General features: G+C 47.8%; 1 protein-coding gene and 2 long non-coding RNA genes across 7 annotated transcripts in view; 1 reads left to right on the top strand and 2 right to left on the bottom strand.

The window, feature by feature from the left end:
• The window catches only part of TFAP2A (transcription factor AP-2 alpha), a 26,589-nt gene extending 6,112 nt beyond the window's left edge, over positions 1-20,477 (top strand). Inside the window, exons 1-8 of one of the 5 annotated variants that reach the window (XR_001883335.1) lie at positions 2,417-2,676; positions 7,259-7,312; positions 7,456-7,693; positions 10,730-10,781; positions 12,819-13,050; positions 14,947-15,065; positions 16,955-17,096; positions 18,818-20,477. Coding sequence is in view for 4 of the 5 variants with exons in the window: in XM_017862102.1 (XP_017717591.1) it covers positions 4,827-5,006; positions 7,259-7,693; positions 10,730-10,781; positions 12,819-13,050; positions 14,947-15,065; positions 16,955-17,096; positions 18,818-19,106 (1,449 nt within the window). In the remaining variant the exon portion in view is untranslated. Of the gene's footprint in view, positions 1-2,391; positions 2,677-4,339; positions 5,007-5,226; positions 6,041-7,258; positions 7,694-10,729; positions 10,782-12,818; positions 13,051-14,946; positions 15,066-16,954; positions 17,097-18,817 lie in introns of those variants that run through there. The other 4 variants (XM_017862103.1, XM_017862102.1, XM_017862105.1 and 1 more) reach the window with 4 other exon arrangements.
• Positions 1,667-5,292, bottom strand: LOC108522005 (uncharacterized). The gene is made up of 3 exons (XR_001883337.1): positions 5,247-5,292; positions 2,566-2,936; positions 1,667-2,336 (listed from the first exon to the last, which is right to left on the bottom strand). It is a non-coding gene; the product is annotated as an uncharacterized LOC108522005 (long non-coding RNA).
• On the bottom strand, positions 15,928-19,241 carry LOC108522004 (uncharacterized). Its single transcript, XR_001883336.1, has 3 exons — positions 19,163-19,241; positions 17,110-17,241; positions 15,928-16,793 (listed from the first exon to the last, which is right to left on the bottom strand). It is a non-coding gene; the product is annotated as an uncharacterized LOC108522004 (long non-coding RNA).
• Positions 20,478-21,978: the final 1,501 nt, after the last annotated feature.

The raw sequence follows: 21,978 nt of genomic DNA, 5'->3' as shown, positions 1-21,978 counted from the left end.
CCCCCGCCCCCCCCCCCCCCCGACGCCCTTTTTATGCCCCTCACATCAGGCCTGGATCTCCGACGCCCAACCCCAGGCCTGGCGCTGCTGTCCCGGGGTTCTGGCCCTGCCGGAGCATTGACATGCAATGAAGCGACTTAGTGTGGTAATGACGCTGGCACAAATGCAGCTCGGCTGGCTCCAGAGGCGACCCTGGCGCTCGCCCGGGCCTTTCATCAGCGTCTACACCCGGGACGGCAGTCCAGAGTCGGCAGGTCCCAATCTGCACCTCAATGGCGCCCTCAGCGGGAATACAACAACAGTTTAGCAGCCCCGGCGGGTGTGGAGCCAGAGATCTGTCCGGCGCAGGGCAGCGGGGACGTGGGAAGGGGGTTGAAATGGGGTTGCAGAGGATGGAGTGCGGCCTTCCCAAGTCCGCAGAGGGCAAGAAAGCGAAACTTGGAGTTCCCTTACGCACACCGCGGCGACGTCTACGGAGTGTAAAAACCCATGCTCTCAGGCCTAGGATTTGGCCTGCTCAGGCTGTGGCTACTGCTGGGAGGGTGTCGTTGCCCCTGGCAGCCCAGATCCTGACTTCAAACCACTGCACTGGCGACAGGCTGGGACCGCCCTGTAGGGTCTAGCCCTGGAAAGTCGACCATTTTCTGGACGGAGGGCGGCGCCAAGCCTCCAGTCCGGTTCAGCCGAGGGATTGTGCTCAGTTCAGGTGGGGCTAGGGAGTGCCCAGAGCATGGGGAGGGCTCCCTGGGGGCTCTGAGGCCCCTTGCCAGCTCTGGCTTCTCCCTAGCTTTTTGGAGCCTTCTGCCTGCTCTGCTAGGTTTGGGGAGCTCGCTGGGGTGTCTGGAGGGAGAATTCCCCTTCCGCAGCTTTGGGTGGAATGGGGAGTTCTCCCAGCTCCTGCCTGCCTTCCACCTGGGAGGAAATGCTCCCATCTGCCACAGTTCCCCTTTAGGGGACGCCCGGTGGAAATCTGGGAGGCCTGGAGGTTTTCGAGAAACAAGCCCAGATGAATCAAAGGTCCTTACTAGAGCAACTCTGAGGTGGGACCTAGTGTAGTTACGGAGTTTGCACATACAGCAGAGAGAAAAGACAGAGGTAACTTTCTTTGGAGGACAAACGAGGAAGCTCAGCCAGGAAAATTAATTACTCTGCATTTCATAGTGTCACACTAGGTCCTTTTCTTTTCTTTTTTCTTACTTAAAAAAAAAATCCCAAAAACGAAAGGGATAAAAGCCCCAGAGGAGCCAGCAGGCTCCTGTGAGGAGTCCAAAAGCCCGGACTGACCAATCTGGACAAGGAGGTGGCTCCCAGGCCTCCAGGTTGCGCGGCAGCCGGGCTCTGCCTCGCGAGCACGCCTGCGTTAGTAGCATCACCAAATCATGAAGGAACTCTCCCTGCTTTAATTAAAAAGGGGAATCTTGGGAAAACTAGAGCAGATTAACACAGCTAAGAGTCGGTTCCCGGTGATTTATTTTGATGCATGCATGAGACGGTATCTAGACTTGCAGGCACACACATGTCTGTATTTCGGCTCAACTTTAGAAGCGGGTGTGCAGTTCCATAGGAGTTCTGTATTCGTGTCCAAGTCGCACCTAGGAAACCTTAGCCTGAACACCAAGTTGAACTGTCAGTTGGCCCTAGCTTCACACAAACGGAAGGAAAATTGTTTAACCCCCGGAGCTGTCAGGTAACCTCTTCAGGGTACAACTTTTATTTTACACGCCGCAATTAAGGGATTGCAAACCCCAGAAGAGCCACCGGAGTCGCTTGGCAGAATCTCCAACCTGAGGGAAAGCTCAAAGCCAATAAAACTCCCAAGGCGCTGCGGCCCGAGGGGGTGGCTGCCGCAAGTGGAGGCGATCCCTTGTTAGGCAAAAATTTTGGAGTGACTTCGCCGGTCTTGGTTTGGTGGTTATGTTTAATTGCGAAAGGGATAATGATTTCTAGTAAAATTCCACGGGGCCAAAAGGGCAGCTCGGATCGTGGTAGTAGGGTTAAGGGAGAAGTGCTAGAAGCCGGGCCCCAGGAGTGGCGGCTTGGACTTTGAGCAGTGCCGGGCTTTGCAGAAGGCATCTCTGGAGAAAAGGAAGCGGAGAGAGAAAGGAAGGGGAATGTGGCGGAACTGGGGTAAGAGAGATGGTGCTGGGACAGGGGCTCGCGGCAGAGCTCAAGGAAGGTTTTATCAGTTCGCAGGCTGGAGTGCGCTCTAGAAGCAAGTTCGTGGGTAGAGAGGCCTTTATACCTGTGTCGGAGCGGCCGGCGGCAGATTGTGGTACTGGCGAGCAATTGGACTATTGTTGATATGCTAATGAGGCGATTAGGCTGTTGGTAAAGAGCTGGAAAAGGGAAAAGTTTCTACCATTAGAGGGAGATCTCCGAGCGCACACGGGAGCTCTTTCCCTTCTCTCCTCCTCCTCGCCCTTCTCCTCGCCCTCCTCCTCCTCGCCCTCCTCTTCCTCCTCGCCCTCCTCCTCCTCCTTGCCCTCCTCCTTCTCCTCCTCCACCTCTTCTCCCTCCTCCTCCTCCTCCTGCGCTCACCGCCGGCAGCCAGCACTTTGCGCTTACCCAGAGAGTCGCTCCACTTGCGTGCGAGACGGAGAGGGGCATATCCGTTCACGCCAATCCATGAAAATGCTTTGGAAATTGACAGATAATATCAAGTACGAGGACTGCGAGGTAAGCGCGACGCCGGCTCGATCATCCGTGCGCCCACAGGCTCCGAGCTCGACCCTCCCTCTCCTCCTCCTCTCCTTGCAACCAGCTGCGAAACGCGGGTGGGACAAACTTTCCCCAGCGCAGCGCCCGCCCCTCGGATTCGCCCGAAGAACGCGGGGGAGAAGCTGGAGAGGGAGGACGTGGATGCTCCCTTCTTTGGCTTCCCTACTTTGAAGCCCGTGTCCCACTTTACTCCCCTTTCTGACCAATTTTGGCTGTGCCTAAGAGTGGGGCGAAGAGAAGAACATGGGCTTTTGAAGCAATTGCTGGCAACTGGGCACTTGCCCGTGCACTCCTCGTGTTATCTTCATCGAGATTCTGAGGGCCCAAGTCAACAGGAACAGAAAGGAAAGAGAAAACTCTTCTCTTCAACTTCCTCTCCGATCTTTAATATTCCTTCTTCTTTCTATTCATTCATTCTTTCTTCCTTTCCTTTCTTCCCCCCACGCCACTTTCTAAAGCGGTTCCCTTCTCGGCTTTAGAGACGGGCCCCCACACGTCGCTGTGATCTGGGCTGCGCCTTACTGTAAGCGGGTTCAACTTAAGAACACTCTTTCCAGCTGCGGGGCTCGCTCCAGATCCTCTGTGCTTCAAGAAGTTCTAAGTAGCTTCTAAGCTACAGGATCGACGCACCCCATGGGGGTGTGTGGGGGTGGGGAGATGTGCCTCGCCGAGCCTGCTGGCCGCTGGGTGCTGGAGCACCAGCTTCTGCCCCAGCCCAGAACGACCGTGGGAATCCTTGCGCGGCTGCGGACCACCTCTGGTGCCGCGAGCCCGCTGGGCCGACGGAGCGCGCCGCTTTGGAACCCATTTTAAAACCTAGAGTCCCCTGAGCTCGCCTTCTTGAGGCAGCAAGGGAGACCCTAGCGCTACCGGTCCACCCGCAGGAGGCGCTGGGAACGGTTACAACCATCACTGAAATGAGCAATGAGTCCGAGAGAAGGGTTGGGGTGTGTAGGGCTGGAGATCACTTAAATAAATAGGTGGCAGTCCCAACTTTGGCTTTTTTTTTTTTTTTTTTTCTTAGTTTTTGGCATTTGGAGCTGAGAATCTTAGGCAGAAGGTGTGCAGGCGCAGGGGCGGAGATCTTGACTTCACTGGAAACCAGAAATTGGGTTTCTATGAACGATGTGTCACCCGCTCCCTCCTCCCTTTTCTTTCTGAAGACTATTTTAAATCTTTCTCCTTTCAGGACCCCCACCCCGGTAGATGGGGACGGGGTGACATCCCACGGGTGCCGGTTCTTCTCTGGTGGGTCCTGTCGCGCTGGGGGAGGGGCGCAGGGACCCCACGTCAGACCAGTAGCTTTGTTTTCGAGGCTGGGGGCGAGCTTTGCGGGCAGGGAGGAATGAAACTGAGCCCCTCAGTCTCACAGGACAGTTCATACTGTACTGGTCTGGGCTTTGGCCGGAGGCTCGGGCATTTCACTTTCGCAGAGGCCGAAACCCAGCTCCAGGTGTGGGCGCCCTCGGCGGGCGGGGTCCGAACCTCCGCTCGGCTCTAGGCGCCGACTGGATGGGGTGGGTGGCTAGGTGGGGGATGAACTTGCACCCCTAGAGGGATCCTGTGGGGGCAAGTGTGAATGCGTGTGTAAGCGAGGCAAAAAAGATAAGAAAGGAGAGAGAGAGGAGAATAAAGTCAAAGCTGTTTCCACAACTTTGGCGGCTGCGGGCAAGCGCCGGAGCGGGGATTTCGGGTTTCGGAGTTGGCTTGGGGCAGTCTGATTGTGCCGGGGCTCTGTAGGGACACGCAGAAGACGAGGTGCCGCCTGTTCTGACAACCTGGTGGGTAGACTGGCAAAGGCAGCACGCCGGGAGAGCTAGTCGTGTCATTCGGGGGGGCGTCAGGCGGGAGTGGCCCAGCCAGTCGGACGGGTTTTTGCCGGGAGCCGCGAGCCCGTGCCAGCGGCGCCCGGGCTGGGCCACCTAGCGTCTGTGCGCGCCCCGGCCCGCATCCCGGCTTCCGATCCGGAATCCCCGGCCCCAGAGAGCCGAAGGCAGAGCGACGGTGGCCGGGGAGCGCACGGTGCCCCTGTCCGAGGAGAGCTCAAGAGGAGGCGGAGGAGAGGGCCAGTGCAGCGAGAGGGCCGGTCCCGGGCGGGGCGCGGGGTCATGGAGGAGCCGCGCAGCAGCGGGCAGCTGAGTCCGGAGTCCCAGACTCGGCTGCGAAGCGGCGGAGCCCGCGGCCAGACAGGGCCGGGAAGCGCCTGCGGCGCGGAGAGCCCCACGAGCGCCCGGACGCGGTCCCCAGCAGCTCCTGCCCGCTACGCACGACCCTCGCTGCATCCCGAGGTCTGCCCCAGCCTTTTAGGTCTGATTGTCCTCGCTCGCTTCCTCTCCCCTTCCCCTCCCCCGCGGCCTCCCCCTCCGTGCGCTCTGGCTGGCCCCCTCCCTCCCTCCCTCCCCTCTCCCTTCCTCCTCCCTCCTCTTTTCTCCCTTCTCCTCTCGGGGCTCTCCCTCCTTCCCTCCCTTCCCTCTCCCCACCCCGGGCTTCCTCTCCCTTCGCCCACACTTTCTTTCTCACACACGCACGCAGACACATTCTCCCTCTCTGCGCTCTCTCCTTCGGTCTCCCTCTGCCTCTTTCTCTTTCACTTTTGCATGCCCTGCAACCTTTTAAAATGTTGCCCCTTCCCTGTGATTCGCCAGACGCCGCGCCGCGGCCCCCCGCGCGCTCGCCCGCTCCCTCTCTCGCCCGCTTTTTGTCTCTCGCGCTCCCTCTCCCCACTCCGATTTGCTACACTGAGACTCCCGTCAATGGACTACATTGAGAGCCGGCTCCGGCGCGAGTTGCCTCTCCGCTTCACGCTCGATTTCCAGGCATTCTTCCCTTATTAAGTATTCGTGTAATATTAATAGTCATGAATATCTGCTATTAGGAGGCTCCAGGAACGCTGCCCAGCGCGGTTATTAGAAGCTCAAGCGAAGCCGCCGCTAAGAAAAGAGGGGGAGACACGGATTAAGGAACACGCACGCACCCACACACTTACACATACTTTTCCTTTTCCTTTTTTGGGGTTTTTCATTTTTAAAGAACTTTGAATCATAACCAGTCGCGGCAGGATAGAGACCGTGGGTTCGACCAGCTGAAGGCGCCGCGCGAATCGGTGGTTCAAGTTCGGATGGATCCGAGCCGGGCTCCCGCGCTCCGGGGAGCGTCGGCGCCGTGACTGGAGTCCTGGGTCGCGCGGGGCTCTCGGCGCCTTTTGTGTGGGGCGCGCTCGGGCGGCGGGGCAGCCGGGCGCTCCAGGCTTGCTTGTTTTTTTCCACCCTGACTCGTTACCCCAGACTCTTCGCAGATGTTAGTTCACAGTTTTTCAGCTATGGTGAGTCCCACCCCCACCCCGTTCCTGTTTCTTTAGGAATTCGATTCTGGAAACCTGGTGCCGTGGAGCTGCCCGAAACCTCGGGTTTCACGCCCAGCTTTCCTTCAGGACACCCCCTCCTTTTGCATCCCCCACCCCACCTTCCGCCTTTCTCTCGTTCTTTTTCTTCCCTAAATCGAATGCATTACCTCCTACCCCAGCCCCCGCTCGACCTCTCCGAGCACGCAGACCTACCTCGCCGCTGCTTCCCAAGGCGTGTTTCTCCCCACGTTCATCTTGATTTCCTTGCGTCCTCACTTGTTCCCGAGATGTTCTCAACATTTGATGCTTAATCTGTCTGCAGGAAAAGTGCAGCCCGGTGTGCCCCCCACCCTCGGGGCCTGCGGCTGAACCGCCGAGGGTTTGCCGTCCCTGGAATCAACTCTGTTCGCTTGTTTTGCAAGCGAATTGCAATAGAGAAACCTACAGTCAGGCGTTTCTTCTGCCCTTTGGGGCTGAGGTGGAAGGGGCGGGGGGCCTCCGCCCCGGGGTGCACCTCTCTCTTTTAAACCCAATAAGGCTGAATCTTTCTATTTTAAATCTTGACTTGACCTCCCCCTTTCCCTATCCAAACCATAAATCGACTCTGTCGAGAGAAAGGCTCCTAACTGAGGAAGCGGAAAAGACAGACCCCGATCCTGCAGTTAAAACCTTCTTTAAGCTGGTAATTTAAACGTGTGTTTTCGTTACAGCCCCTCTGCGAAATATGTTTCTATTTAGTCATGAAACGGTAATAGTCTTTGAACGTTTATGATTTTTTTCTCTCCAAATAAATGCAAGATAATAAACAATAACGCAGTGGCAGACAGGTTCAAATAGGGGGAAAAGAAAAGGCCGCTTCTGCGGTTTAGTATTTAGGAGGAATTTTAATTTTGCTTGAGAGGTTTCACGCTGCAGTTTAATGGGCTGTGTTCCAGGAGACCCTTTTCTATCTCTTCCCCACTTTGAAAGAAACGCCTGAATAGTCTCTTGTGCCCCTACATATACAGTTCCTCTGCGTTGTTGGAAGGGTCTGTTGAGGGTATTTCCTGAAAAGAACTTAGAGCTGATTTTTTCCCGGCGGCCAGCCAACGGGAACGGGGGATTTCCCACGCAGGCTTGTCAAGTGGATTTTGTGTGGATAATTGTAGCTCGACGCCTGATTCCTTGTTCTTTACCTTTCCTCTCGCTCTCTTCTAGGACCGTCACGACGGCACCAGCAACGGGACGGCACGGTTGCCCCAGCTGGGCACTGTAGGTCAATCTCCCTACACAAGCGCCCCGCCGCTGTCCCACACCCCCAATGCCGACTTCCAGCCCCCCTACTTCCCCCCACCCTACCAGCCTATCTACCCCCAGTCGCAAGATCCTTACTCCCACGTCAACGACCCCTACAGCCTGAACCCCCTGCACGCCCAGCCGCAGCCGCAGCACCCAGGCTGGCCCGGTCAGAGGCAGAGCCAGGAGTCTGGGCTCCTGCACACGCACCGGGGGCTGCCTCACCAGCTGTCGGGCCTGGATCCTCGCAGGGACTACAGGCGGCACGAGGACCTCCTGCACGGCCCACACGCGCTCAGCTCAGGACTCGGAGACCTCTCGATCCACTCTTTACCTCATGCCATCGAGGAGGTCCCGGTAAGAGGCCGCGCGACCCGCGCGGGAGAGAACACAGCCCCCTACTCACCTACCCCCAAAAAGGATACCTGGAACATACAGTCGGTGGGCCCGGGTACTCCCCAGTATTTCCTTTTAAAAACATTTTATTCGGGGGCGGGGACGGGGGGACGTTTTGAGGAACCACACAAAGTAGTTGCGAGTTCTGCCCCAGAACAATGGTTCCTAGAGCTCCCTCAAACAATGCCTGCATTACCATTTCCACCAACACAGATAAATCAGACGAATGTCACCATTAACAATATCTTCCTCTCGACGACAGTAAACTGTCTCAATTGCTAAAAGATCTACTTCCACCGCTGAGTCTGGCGTGGAGATCTCTCCCTGTCCTGGGAATGATGTTAAATGCAACCAAAAGAGCTCATTAAATGTCCTCAAAATGTAAAAGAAGTGTAAAAAACATACTAAGATCATTTTAACCAGATTTTATAAACACAAGTGAAACCTAAAAGTTATGTGTACACCCTATCCTGATTAAAGAAAAACTAAGTAGCAAATCCAAGTAGAGGGACATTAAAATGCAGCCTTCTTCTCTTCCTAGGGGTGCTAAGTGGTGACCTCATAAATCATTAGCTGGGTTCCCAACGCCTATCAGAACCTGCTACACCCCATATTAAATTAAATGTTTTGAGACTATTGGGTAATACATTGAGTTCTAATTTAGTTATCAATAAATGTAGTTTAAAATGATTTCTAAATAAGCATGGCATTAGCACATTTACTATTTACAATGCAAACCAGGCTATTGATAATTCGAAAATACTTTCTGGAATTAAACTTAAACCAGTACCTCTGCTTCAATTCTATGTATTTATGGTTTCCTCACAACCTTCCTGAAATGGAATTAGAGCAAGCCAATAATTTTATTAAAGCTGTAAAGGCTTCTGTTAAAGCTGCTTTTCTTTGGAGAGGAAATGTATCTGGATGTGATTTTTGCTAAAATGCTATTTCAAATTACTGCATCAAATATTGCAGCAATATGTCCGTTGACAGTTTAATGATTACTACATTAGATTGTAAGGAAAATGGTCAGATGAACTTACCTGCTTGCTTGGTGAATTTAAAACATTATTTAAGTTCCATAGGAAAATAGAAAATTTATTACATCTCTCATTTGGCTCAGTTAGTCACTGAAATTTGTTGGTTATGTTTAGCAGCCCTTGCATGGAAGGCAGGAAAGTAGGCACTTGATCTAGTATAAGGTTTAGTGAGCATTGTATGTCTGTATGTGTGTGTTCATACTTACATGTTTTTAGAAACTGATACTTAACTGCATTTTGTGGAAGTGAGAGGAGCACTAATTTATATAAGAGCAATTTAAACATGAAATGGGAGTTATGATCATTTTAGTTCCCTTTCCCAAAGCACTCTGAATCTTTTCCTTGCTTATTCTTTGAAAAGATTTGAATTGCAAAATAATGTTGCAAGCTTTTGGAACTACTGTGAATTAGAATTGCTCTACTTTGCAAAAATTTCAAGGTGAATTCTTAACACCTGTATACTCACTCTTTGTGGCAAAACTGGTCAGTACGAGAAATTAACGAAAAGACGAAATAAAAACAAGGAAACCCAGTTGGTGTTCTTCCCTCTTCCTCTCCCATCTTTTAAGAAAAAAATTCTTTCAAAGGAATTTGGGTCAAGAAAAAGCTTGTTTTCATTTTTTTCCCATTGCTGCAACAGTTAACCTTTAGTAAGTATAACTGCTAAATATTTAAGAAAATCAAATCGATGGTGAAAATTATTTAATCATTAATATCTCAGTGGGGTTTTAAACTTAACAGTCTTCCCTGTATGGACAAGGTCTAGAAATAACACAAATAAAAGTATTATGCCATACTACATTTACTTTATGGGTTTAGGGTGCATGCATAAAGGGATCATATTTCCCCATATAGTTAAAAACACAAGAACTGCAGCAGTAGTCATTTCTGAACATTTCTCAATTTAATTATACTTAAATCCAGAAGCACTTTAGGCAAGTTACAAATGAGAGCATTGAGTATAATAAAACCTGTAATAAAGCAACTTAGTACCATCCACCCGGAATCATTGCGATCAGGCACAATTAACAGGAGCATAAATCCAAGACAGAATGGAAAATGTTCGAATCAGTATTATTGTTGGACAAAGACTAGAGAAGGAAGTAATAGTTTTTTAAATGGTAATGCCTGTGTTTGGTAATGATTGCAGAATCTTCTATCTCAGCAGCCCTGGTGCTAATTTGTAAACACAGCCAGACCTTATATTGGCTGTCAGTTTCTGCATTAGAAAACATGATTTCATTTTACTTTCTAATCACGTTTTGACTCTAGCGCACACACGTATACCCATCCATCTGTAAAAAAAAAAAAAGAATAAACACCCCACACTAACGACAAACCTGCTGCTGGACAACAGGAAAGGAAGCTCAAAGGTTTTTTGTTTTTAATCATTTTCATATTCCTGTCACATCCAGGCTCAGGCAGTAGTCTTTCTAAAAATTTATTTGGAGTTTTCCATAAAGGTGTGTATGTGTGTTTGCTGTTTATTATACTACCTAAACCTTTTCCAACACTCTCCTGTTACTTCCGCCCCTGTCATTTCTATTGTGTTTCCCTGGCTTTCACTGCCTGAACACTAGAATTGCTCAATTCAGAAGCCGCTGAGGCGCCAATCTAAAGCTAGGTACATTTCTAAATGTTGAACTGACTGAGAATGATTAGGTGCTCCAACACTTGATTTAATTTCCAAAGAAAGTTTTATTCCTCATCTCCACGCCTTTTAAACATGGATCATTTGCTGGAGGAGGAGAAATTGGCCATGGGCGTGCAGTGAAACCTCTTGAGTTGCAAAGCCCCAAATTCCAATAAGCCAAGATAAGATGTTTACATATAAATGTCATTATACGGGAGGGGGAATTTTGATTCTGCACCTTCCCCTCCTCCCATCTTGGAGGGAATATTCATTTCCTTTTGTTTTGATTATACACTTACATCCATGTGTATCCTTTTGTTGCAGCATGTAGAAGACCCGGGTATTAACATCCCAGATCAAACTGTAATTAAGAAAGGTAAGCCATTTCCTTCTGCATTCCAAGCATGTCCTTACAGGCAGAGTGCTATTTAAAAGAACTTGCAGAGCTGTGTTTATTTTTTCCAAATAGGATTTCCTAAAGGCTCAGAATTAGCAAATAGATAGGCATAGAACAGCAATGCTTAAATAATCAGCTTTCAGTATGTTGGTAATGCCAACAGGCTAGCTTTGTTCTGACTCATGATTTGACCATTTAATTTAGTTTAATGATATTTGGACAAACACACAAAATGTACAGTAGTGGAACTGATTTGGAAGTGGCATTTCAATTTTGACAGTTTAACAGTTTAATCCATTGCGCTGATGAGGGTTAAGAAGTGTAAAATGCTAAAACAGTACAAATAATTTAACATTAATGTTAAGGACAGATGATAAAAAGCACTCTTTAGCAGAGGGGAAAAAAATTCATGTTCTTCAATTTAGTTTCTTGTTAGATGTTTAAGGGTCTTAGAACTTTGTGAATTAGGTTAACAAAATTTTAGCTTTTGGTTAAAATTAGTATCTTGAAGATGTGAGGATTATTACCATACTTGTTCAGAGCAGAAATTGTTAGAAAAGTGTCAAGTGATTTGAATGGATTTGTAATTTGTATTGTGTTTAGTGAGTAGAAATAAAGTTTACTGAATTAAATGCTGTTCACTCTTGGTAGCAGCTTTTTTTTGGTTATGGTGGCAATGTTACATTTCAGGATTCTAGGCACCACCAGAGGACGATGCTATATAAAACTGTTCTCATTTCTAACCCCAATCAGTATATTGTTAGCTAGTTTAAAGTTTCATTTTTGCATCTGTGAAGTCTTTGTCACGTCAAATTAGATGTGCAAGGGATAAATCTTAAGAGATGCTCTTTCCAAGTCGACATGATAATTGGCTCTTTTATTAGTAATCTCTCAAGAGTTCGTTTAACTCCTATTGTCTCTATTAGCCTCCCCAGAGCTATTAATGTCACAAGTGATCTATCCAAAACCTAGAGCCCCCCACCTCCCTATACGTCTAGCATATCCCCATTAAAGAACGCGTAAGGAACACTGATGAGACTGTGTGCACATTATGTCTCCAAATGGCATTTTAAAATACAATGCATACTGTACTGAAATGACTGTGAATGCATCTGAATTACATTGATGCTGAGAAACGTAATGCATTAGTATACTTTCTGCAGGTCTTCTATTTTTTTCCTAACAATGGTAGTCCAACAATAAAGAGCTTATGGTTTTAACTAGGAAGTATATATATCCACTTTCCCCATAAAGGCGCTTTAGCAGAGAGGGGACTATTAATATTTACTTAACAAAAGGGCATATTGCTAGTATTCCACTGTAGGCCTCTTCTTCCCTCCCCACTCCGCAGTTCAAAACGGGCCTTGGAATGATCTCCAAAACAGACGTTTTCAAAATTGAACATAGGAAAGGGCCTATTTACCAAAAAGACGGGACGTGTGGTGTGGACAACAAAATCCACCACTTCCCAGCGTGGTGCCTCAATTAAAACGCTCGTTTACAGCGTTTAGCCATCTAAATTCTCGGCTGATTTTAATAATAGGTCTTTGAAGCAGTTTTTCCCCGACACTAAACCCCTCACCCAGCAAAACCCCTAAAGTACAAGTAGCTTGCTCTCGGTTTGCAAATGTAATTGCCTCTCCTGCACCCTGAACCCGTGCTCCTGGACCTCATCTGGGGCCCACTCCGCTAGGATGCTCAGAGCCTCAGGGGTCACCAATTTCACCACCCATCTCTAGAGAGCACCCTTGACGGCGAAGGGGAAAGGGTCAAGGCAGAAACGCAGGCCAGGCTGGCTGGGGGAGGGCAGGGCCGCCTCCAGGCCGCCGCGTGAGGCAGGAAGGGGGTCGAGGCCGAGGAAGGGAAGTAGAGCCACAGAATTTCAGAGGCGGACGGAAAAGCGGGGACTATGGCCCAAAGCCTGGGAGCCGACCTTGGCCGGGATGAAGGCCGGGGTCGGGCAGGATTTGGGGGTGATCCATGACGCCCAACACGCGGCCTCCCCTGTCTCCGCAGGCCCCGTGTCCCTGTCCAAGTCCAACAGCAATGCAGTCTCCGCCATCCCTATTAACAAGGACAACCTCTTCGGCGGCGTGGTGAACCCCAACGAAGTCTTCTGTTCAGTTCCGGGTCGCCTCTCGCTTCTCAGCTCCACCTCGAAGTACAAGGTCACGGTGGCGGAAGTACAGCGGCGGCTCTCACCACCCGAGTGTCTCAACGCGTCGCTGCTGGGCGGAGTGCTCCGGAGGTGAGGCCCGGCACGGCCCCGCCCGCCCCGCCCTGCGGCCGGGGGAACCACTGCGCTTGCGCCGGCAGCGGCGGCGACGCAAACCGGCCTCGCGCCGCGGCCCTCCCTACGCGGGAAAGGAAAAGGGGCGGAGAGAAGAGCGTAGAGCCAAGTGGGCGGGATGCGGGGTGGGGGGCGGCGGGCGTTCGGCGCGCGCCTGCGCTCTCCGCTGCCTTCTCGCGAGCGTGTTCTGGTGCGCGCCTCGTTCGCTGCCGCGCGCTCGCAGGGTCTTCCGCCCCGCCCTCCTCGCGCAAGCGCAGCTCGCTCCTCCGCGGGCTCAGTCCCGGCCGCTGCAGCCGCGGGGCGCCGTGCAGCCACCTTTTCCCTCTTCGCGCGCACCTTGGCAAGCCCAGGAAAAGTTCCTCTCAGGCTTCTCGCTTTGCCTTACCTCTCTGAGTAGGGTCTCCGAGGGTAACCAGTCGTGCCTTGTATAGGGTTTTAATAGAATGGTTTTTAACTAAAGGAAGAGAATGGTGTCCTCTTGAGTCCACACGCCATGCCCCCCTTTCGCTCTCACCTCCCGACCCCCCGTACTATAGGCGTTTGCATATGATGATGATTCCATCTTACTGGGGCCCTGATGTGTGCCAGGCTGCGTGCGAGCATGTTTACGTGCATTGTGTGTAGTCACCACCAAGGAATGCATCTGTTACATACATGGCCAGGGATTCTTACCTCACCCCTGCGAGGTCTGAGGGATTCGTTTAGTAGATAAGATTCTATAAGGGTCAGCAAGGTAAAGCACCTTCCCTCAGGGCAGGTTTCTCCCAGCTGTGGGCTTCCTACCCCAAGGATTCCACCGCACGTTGTGAGTTGTGGGGCTTATGTTGAACTTACTCGGATAATAGGTTTCTTCTCTTTCTTCTTTAATAATACTGAGAACTTCATTGTTTTGACGGTTATTCATTTACCTATCTGTTTATGGACCAGCAGTTCCGTTCTAGTGGCTATATCCCACACAAAGCCTATAAAGATCATTTTTTGGAAGGTTTTAATATCAGCCATTCTAGTATTTTCTTCCTCCTGCACAGTCATTTTGCTTTCCCTTTGTAATCTTTCACTCACAGATCTTTTCCTTGCCCTCTGCTTTTTCCTTCCCTTCCCCCATCCCCAGTATTGGAGACTGTTTACCTAGGGGAGTATAATCTAATCCACACAATTAAAGAGCACTTGAGTAGGGAATAAAATCTGAAATTAATTAATTTGCTGTTTTATTTAAACAATTTATCTTAACCACTTTCTGATTATGGGATTCTATTTAGACATCTGTTTAGAACTGCCTCCATTGTCTCAAATCAGTGAAACTTTTAAGGGCTGATATCAGCCTGTGACATTTCCAGTTACGCTGGTGACATGGCACGTAAACAGTTGGCGAAATGAATTTCCCTTTGGGGCTAGAGCTAGAGCAAGAAACCGAGTGATGATAACTTTGGTTACTCGGAACAACCTAACAGCATATCTTGCAAAGACAATTTTAAAGACCCCATTGGGATTTGTGTGATTGTAACAGCAGGGAAAATATACAGTAATCAGTTGAACTCAAGAATACCTCAAACCCTAGAGATGGGGCTGTGTTTGTTTGTTTGTGGTTCTTCTTTAGAGAGTTGGGAAATCAAACCTTCCAACCTGTCACAAGAGTTGCAATAATAACTGAACATAGGGGGTGCTTTACAGTTTAACAGTCGTTGATCTCCTATGAACTTTCTGTACTATTCCTAGGTTTCCCCCCTTTAAATGTCTTGGGGCCAAGCTCAGTTTTTGAAAGCACATTTTAGGAAGCTTTCACAATGATTTTAATGTGGTGCACAGCAACCCAATGTTTTCTAAATCCCTTTCTCGCATATATTTGTGAAACAGGGCGAAGTCTAAAAATGGAGGAAGATCTTTAAGAGAAAAACTGGACAAAATAGGATTAAATCTGCCTGCAGGGAGACGTAAAGCTGCCAACGTTACCCTGCTCACATCACTAGTAGAGGGTAAGCGAATCCACTTGCTAACTAGAAGGAACTTCCTTCTTGGAAAATGGATAATATTTAGTGGCCAGATGTTTGGTTGTATTTTGTGTCCGTTGGGCAGTTTCATCTTTGCAGAGAATATAGCCAGATGTGAACGGAATTCTTTCATGGCAAAAAGAAACATTTGCATATACTCCTATACCTTCATCCTTCTCCCTTCTTTTCCTCTACCATAAAGTTACACCTCCCCAGTCTAATTCTGAGCTAAACAATGCACAAGTTTAAGAACTGCACATTCTCCAGGTTTCTCTCTCTTTTAAAGGGCTCAGCAGTAAATCACTTAAGTTATTCTGACATCTGCGTTTGAGAAATGCGTGACCATTACTTCCTGAATTAATTTGGGAATCTTTGACCTGCGTCCTGATTTAAGACCATCCTGAAAGCTCAGGGTTATGTGCCCTTTCAGGTTTTTGTTTTCCAAACATATGCTCCCTTATCTCTTTAATTGTGCTTTTCTCTTGGAGAAGAAGAAAAGTGAGCAATTTTTGATTCTGGATTGTGTGGATATGGAAAGATAAAAGAAATATAAGCATTGCAAAAAGTTTCTCCTGGTAGCTTTAAACACACATACACCCTTCCAAATGCCTCAAAACAAAAAGCCAACCCTTATCCTCACTCCTGCTCTCGATAACTGTCACCAGGAGCCACTCACATTCCTGCTGCCTCTAGATGAAGCTTTTCTGATACAAGAGCGGCCTAGGTTTTGGTGTACTGGAATGAATCTATAGCTGTCCTGTGTTTGTCTTTGTGTCCTATTGTAAATGTCTCATGCTAATTGGGGGAAAAAAAGTTACTTTAATTACCAGAAACTAGCATGTATATTTAAAGAAGTCATTTTATTCACATCTTGTATTTGAGGAGCTATATTACAATTCAGTTTTTCTAGCTTTGTAAATTATGTTTTAAAATGTTTAAAACCGTATTATTTGAGGAAGAATCCTATGAATTCCTTTTGTTGATGATGTCAGAGATTGGTAGTAATATAACTGTTTAGGAAATCAGCAATTGTTCAGTGCCAGAAAACTCAACTACAGTAGCATTACATTAAAAATCCTAACAGTCCATAGAGAACCCACTATTCATACTCCAAAAGAATTATAAGCCAAGAAAATGGTAGTGGTGGCTTAGGGTGTAGCGTGGAGTTCGTCTGGGTTTGGGGGTTGAGTTCTGTAGCAGGGAGGCAGTTTCTGGAGAACTGTTATTGTTTGTGATCCGCTCCATTTTATGGAAACAAGCTCTGCGGAGAGGGCTTTGATGCTCTAATTGGCGCATGCGTTCTTCCGGAGCTGGAGCTAATGGCAGGAAGCCCTGCAGTAAAAACCAACTGGTTCAGGAAATTAAAACCAAAGATTCGAAAATCAACAACACAGACAGACTGAGTGGAGTGACCCTCAAATCCTCTTGGTTAATCGGTTTGGATGAACAGATAATTTATGTGATCAAGTTAAAATGTAACCCCTCAGTTGTTCCCTTGCAGAAAAGCTCAAGGAGTAATTATGAATATCATTTGTGAACGTATTGATAGGTGTGAAGGTGGAATACAATAAGCATTTTAAAAGAGAATTTGGAGATGTGTCATTTAGGGTGGGGGATGGGACTGGAGGTTGGTGGATGGGATTTACATTTTCAAGTCTTCTTGGCCCTCTAGGAGAAGTGGGCATTTTTCCTGATAAATGCATCCACCAGATCCTACAGAGAAGGAAATAAAATGCCTGAAATGAGAAAACAAGTAGTTTGTGTTTCCTGCAACATCTGGGGTGAAGGGAATTAGGGAGTTGGTGGTGGGGAGGAAGTTGGGATCCCCACTCTTCATTCTCTCACACTGGCTCCCTCCTCTCCCCTCTTGCCAGGAGAAGCTGTCCACCTAGCCAGGGACTTTGGGTATGTGTGTGAAACCGAATTTCCTGCCAAAGCAGTAGCTGAATTTCTCAACCGACAACATTCCGATCCCAATGAGCAAGTGACAAGAAAAAACATGCTCCTGGCTACAAAGTAAGGCATTTACCTCTGCAGGGTCTCTGTGTCTGGTTGTCAGGAGAAACAAAAATCGTTTTTGCTCTTCCTTCTCCCCTGTTTTCCTTTGGTGTTCATCAGCTTTGTTGCAGTTATAACACTGTCTTATAAACCGTGGTCTATGCTAAGGAAGAAATACAGGTGGGATTGTTAGGGTGCTCCCATCTTTTTCCTCTCATCTTTCCCATTTTCTCATTTTTTTTTTTTAATGATTGTGTGTGGGAGTGGGTTGTAGGAGGGGTTTGATTGAAGTTGAGGGTGGATTTGTAACTGTGTTGTTTCAGAAAGACCAGAATCAAATCCTCAAAGGTGTAACAGGCTTACCTATATCAGTTTTTGTCTCATATCAATATGTTCTCCAAGGGCAAAGATTAAACAGTGGCCTGCATAATGTGCAAGCCAGAAGCTGTCCTAGTTTCAACCTTAATCCGTTATTCCATTTCTTACCTTCCTTTCACAACCCCTTCTCAAAAGTGCCACACACAGAGAGAGACCCACACCCCACAGAAGTTTTAGCCCACAGGCGAGAAGTCAAATAGATTTCAAAATGGCCCAAGTTATATTCCCTTCGGTGCCTGGGCTGAATAGGCTTCTCCAGGTGGTGTGTGAAAAGAAAATGACTGTTTTGATATGTTTTCTGGAAATTAAAAGGCTTGTTTGGAAGCCCTTAATTATCAAAGTTGATGTCACAGGAGGGCATGGAAGCAGAGGGCAGAAGCTGGGGCCTTGGGTGGGACCCTGTTTCTGGCCTGGGGACATCAGCTGGCCTTGGAGAAGGGAGCCAGCCTAGGCTCCTCATTCATCCCCCTCCCCAGCCCCCCAGGCCAGGCTGCTTCTGCCCCTGGAAGGCCCCAGCTAGCCCTTGCTTCCCAGATTCAGAGGCAGAGCTTCCTGAGTGCAGGCCTCATCTACCTCTGTGAAATTTCAACTTGTCCTCTTCCCCAGGCTTCCTAAGCACACCCATCTTCAGTTTCCCTGCAGTATTTTTATTTTGAGCTATGTGGGGAAAGAGGAGGAATGGGAAATTGAAATGTCTGTTTCTTCTTCCCAAACACTACTTTGAATTATCTCCAAGTAACAGGGTTTTTTTGTGTTGGCCTGTTTTGTTTTTTGTTATTGTTGTTTTTTAAAGGCAAAGTAATCCTAAGTAAAGTTTTGTCTTTCTATCCAAATTCACTTGAATTTGATTTGAAGGTGAATGAGTGGGAACTTCATTCTACAAACTGCTGCTGAGGTCTCTAGAGGAGCAGGGAAGAGAGTCTTTATGACATTTTGAATAGGAAGGCCGATGGCTGCAGCATAATGTTGGCAAGATGCTACTGTTTCTGACTTCCGGTCTGGCTGACTTCTTTCTTTCTCTTCCAATGTTTGAAATGGTTTCCTATGTCTTGGATGTTTGGTGTGAGGGAGAAAGGTGAGACTACAAGTTTAACATATCTGAGAGGAGAGAGAGAGAGAGAGTCATTTGTGAAGGTAGGAAGGGCTTGCAGTTAAATAAAGAGAGATGGTTTAGTGGTCGCTGAAAGGTGGCTGGGTCTCCCAACATGTGGCCACCCTGTCTGTCTCTGGGGCCTTGGGTCGTGTCAGGTGCTGCCTGGATCCCGGCAGAAGTGGCTGCAGGGAGAGAGGTTTTCTCTTCGCTGCTGGTGCTGCCCAAAGTGGAGCCTGATGTCTCTCTCTCTGCTCCACTTGTGCTGCAGACAGATATGCAAAGAGTTCACCGACCTGCTGGCTCAGGACCGATCTCCCCTGGGGAACTCACGGCCCAACCCCATCCTGGAACCCGGCATCCAGAGCTGCTTGACCCACTTCAACCTCATCTCCCACGGCTTCGGCAGCCCCGCGGTGTGTGCTGCGGTCACGGCCCTGCAGAACTATCTCACCGAGGCCCTCAAGGCCATGGACAAAATGTACCTCAGCAACAACCCCAACAGCCACACGGACAACAACGCCAAAAGCAGTGACAAAGAGGAGAAGCACAGAAAGTGAGGCCTCCTCCCGACCTGTCCCTCCCACGCCTCACCAGTCCCCGCGCGCCCACCCACCTGCGGGTGACAGCTCCGGGATCAGCAACCCTTCCTGCTGCTGCTGCTACTGCTGCTGCTGCTGCCGCCGCTGCCGCCGCCGCCGCTGCCCTTGAGTCCAAGCCTCCGGAACTGCTCTCTCGACTGTCAGTGGGGTAGCCGCTCCGACTCTGCGCTCGCCTCGACTTCCCCACCCGCTCCCACACCCCTGTGCCCTCATGTGGAGCCTAAGAGAACAGAACAGGCCGTGAAGCCAGCAGAGAAAAGTTCTGCCAAGTTTGTGAACCCCCCTTTTTTTTTTTAAACAAAACAACAAATCAACAGCAACAACGACAAAATTAAAACTTTTTTCTAAAAAAAAGTAAAATAAAAAAAATTATATGCGCTTCATGGGACTGAGTCACCACCTTCCCTTACATACTTCAGTTCAGATTGTAGCCATACTTTAAAAAAAAAAAACCAAAAGGATGATGACAACATTTTTATCAGTATTGTGAATAAACTTGAACACAAATACACGAAGTTCCATGTCATGTCTTCAGTTGTAGAAGTTTTTCCTCTTTAAGGTAAAGCGACCAACTTGAAGTTTCTCTGGCAACACGATTCGCAGTTATATAAGGGAATCAGTGTTCACGTCTCTGTATATATTTATTTATGTGTAATTTAATGGGAATTGTAAATACGGTGAGTCTGTTTTAAGCCTTTTTTTTTTTATTTATCTGATCTTGTTTACCTCTTGTTTAGTGGGTTTTGAATCTTCCCTATTAGTTCTTCATGTGGTTCATGGTACTGATTTAGAAACCAATGTTTGGGGGATTTTGTTCTCTGGGATTCATGAATTTAGCCCTGTTGTAGCATGTTAAAGATGACAAACAGCTGGACAAATTTTTAAAAGGTAAAATAAAATTTTATCTGTAATTAGTATTATTACATTTAGCTTTTCATTGAATTGAAAGAAAAAAGTGATACTGGACCCTGGAAAGATTTTTAAACTTGAGTGGTTTGATAACCCTTCTATGTATTGTAGGGAGAAAAAAAGTTTATTTTATTCCACTGTCCTCCCTTAAAGGCATCATTTGAGCAATAAATGAATATTGTCTTTAAACCAAGGGTTAGGGAATTTTCCTCTCTCTCTCTATCGCTGTCTCTCTCTCCTCTCTCTTTTTGTTCAAAGAACTTCAAACATTTGGGACCACCTGGTATTCTGTATTTTCACTGGCCATATTGGAAGCAGTTCTAGTTGCATTGTATTGAGTTGTGCTGGCAGTAGTTTCCATGCCTGTCAATGTATCATAGTCCTTTGTTGCCCAGATAAATAAATATTTGATACGCTTTATGTCGATTTTTTTTTATTCAGTGGCTGTCTTTACCCAGGCGTATTTTTGTTCTTGGCAGTATTTTTTATTCAGTATGGTTACAGTAATTGAGTTTAACTCTCCCTTGGCAATTGCTCCTTGCAATAAGCAGCTGAACCCATTGTTTCCCTCAAGTATAATAAAAACTTACTTTCAACTTGGAGTTCAGAGCAGGGTATCATTTAGATATTCCACTGAGTCTGTATTCAGACAAATGACACAATAAAACCCAATGTATTCTTTTGGATAAAAGATTGTACTGCTAAAGGAATGACATACTGTCTTTTCCTTACTAGAAACATTAATTTTATTATTAAAAATAAAGTTTTATTTTATTTATGTTGATCCTTTAGGTTTTCATTTGTGTTTTGGAAGCCAAAATATAAAATCTCCAGGACCAAATGTTAAGGATGACAAGGAAGATGGAGAAGAGAAGAACAGAAGAACCTTCCCACCAGCAGGCCCCCCGCCTAACAGCGCCCCCCTTCCCCTCATAACTGCTTTGGAATTTGTCTCAGAGGATAACTGAGATTTAAATTGTTAGTTCATTAGCACAAAGGAAATACCGACTTCAACCTTCACTTACTTGCTCAGGCTACTCGGTGGCTAAGACAGGCAAATGAGCTCAGACCAGCTCTAGTTTTCTGGTGGGAGAAAAGGAATAGTGGCAGAAATATGCATGGAGCAGGGAAAGAGAGCAAATTGTCTCCCATTTATTTTCATATTTTATTTAGAGATGAATTTACTACTGTGCTGTTCTTCAGTAGCTCTCAAGGTAGAAAGGGGAGTGGGAAATGATGTTGATCCCTGGAATCTTTCTTGCTTGCCCCCTAAATGCCAGCCCACCCCTTCCTATCACCACAGGGCTCCTCTTAGGTCCTTTTAGAAATACAAAACGTTCTCTGAGGTGGGGTGGGGAGGATGGGGGAGGGCTGTGAAGCCTGCCTCTCCAGACCTTTCCTATCTGTCTTCTACAATAAGAGGACTGTGTGCTGAGCTCTGAGAGAAGGAAGGACTTCCTGTGCATAAAGATGGCGAATCCAGAGCTTTTGTAAACTGATTTGGAAATTCTTTGCTTTGGAAGTGAAGAGGATTTTTAACAAGCAAAAGGAGGTGGTTAACTGAAAGGTTTAGAGGAAAGGTCACAGAATAAGTGTCTAGGTAGACAGACTGGTGGAGATTTCACTTTTGTGCTGTGCTCTGACATTCCGAAGGACCAAGGAAGCAAAGCATTAGAGAGTGTCCATTTTGCAGTCTTTTGCTTTCTAATCTCCTTATGGAAGGCAGTGTAAAATCAATCTCGACAAACGAACGAGAGTTGGTGGAGTCTAAATTCTATTTTCCGAAGCCAGAGAATTCATAACAATGGTGGGTCTAAAAAAGAATTCAAATGGAAAGTGTATTCTCAGAACGCAATGCGGCAATTGTTTTTTAAAGCGGTTATTTATTATTTCCTAGAGAGACTGGTTAACTGTAACGTAG

Source organism: Rhinopithecus bieti, unplaced genomic scaffold, assembly GCF_001698545.2.
Source record: "Rhinopithecus bieti isolate Rb0 unplaced genomic scaffold, ASM169854v2 scaffold_61465, whole genome shotgun sequence".
Taxonomy (NCBI): Eukaryota; Metazoa; Chordata; class Mammalia; order Primates; family Cercopithecidae; genus Rhinopithecus; species Rhinopithecus bieti.
This window is presented reverse-complemented; position numbering and strand designations above follow the sequence as displayed.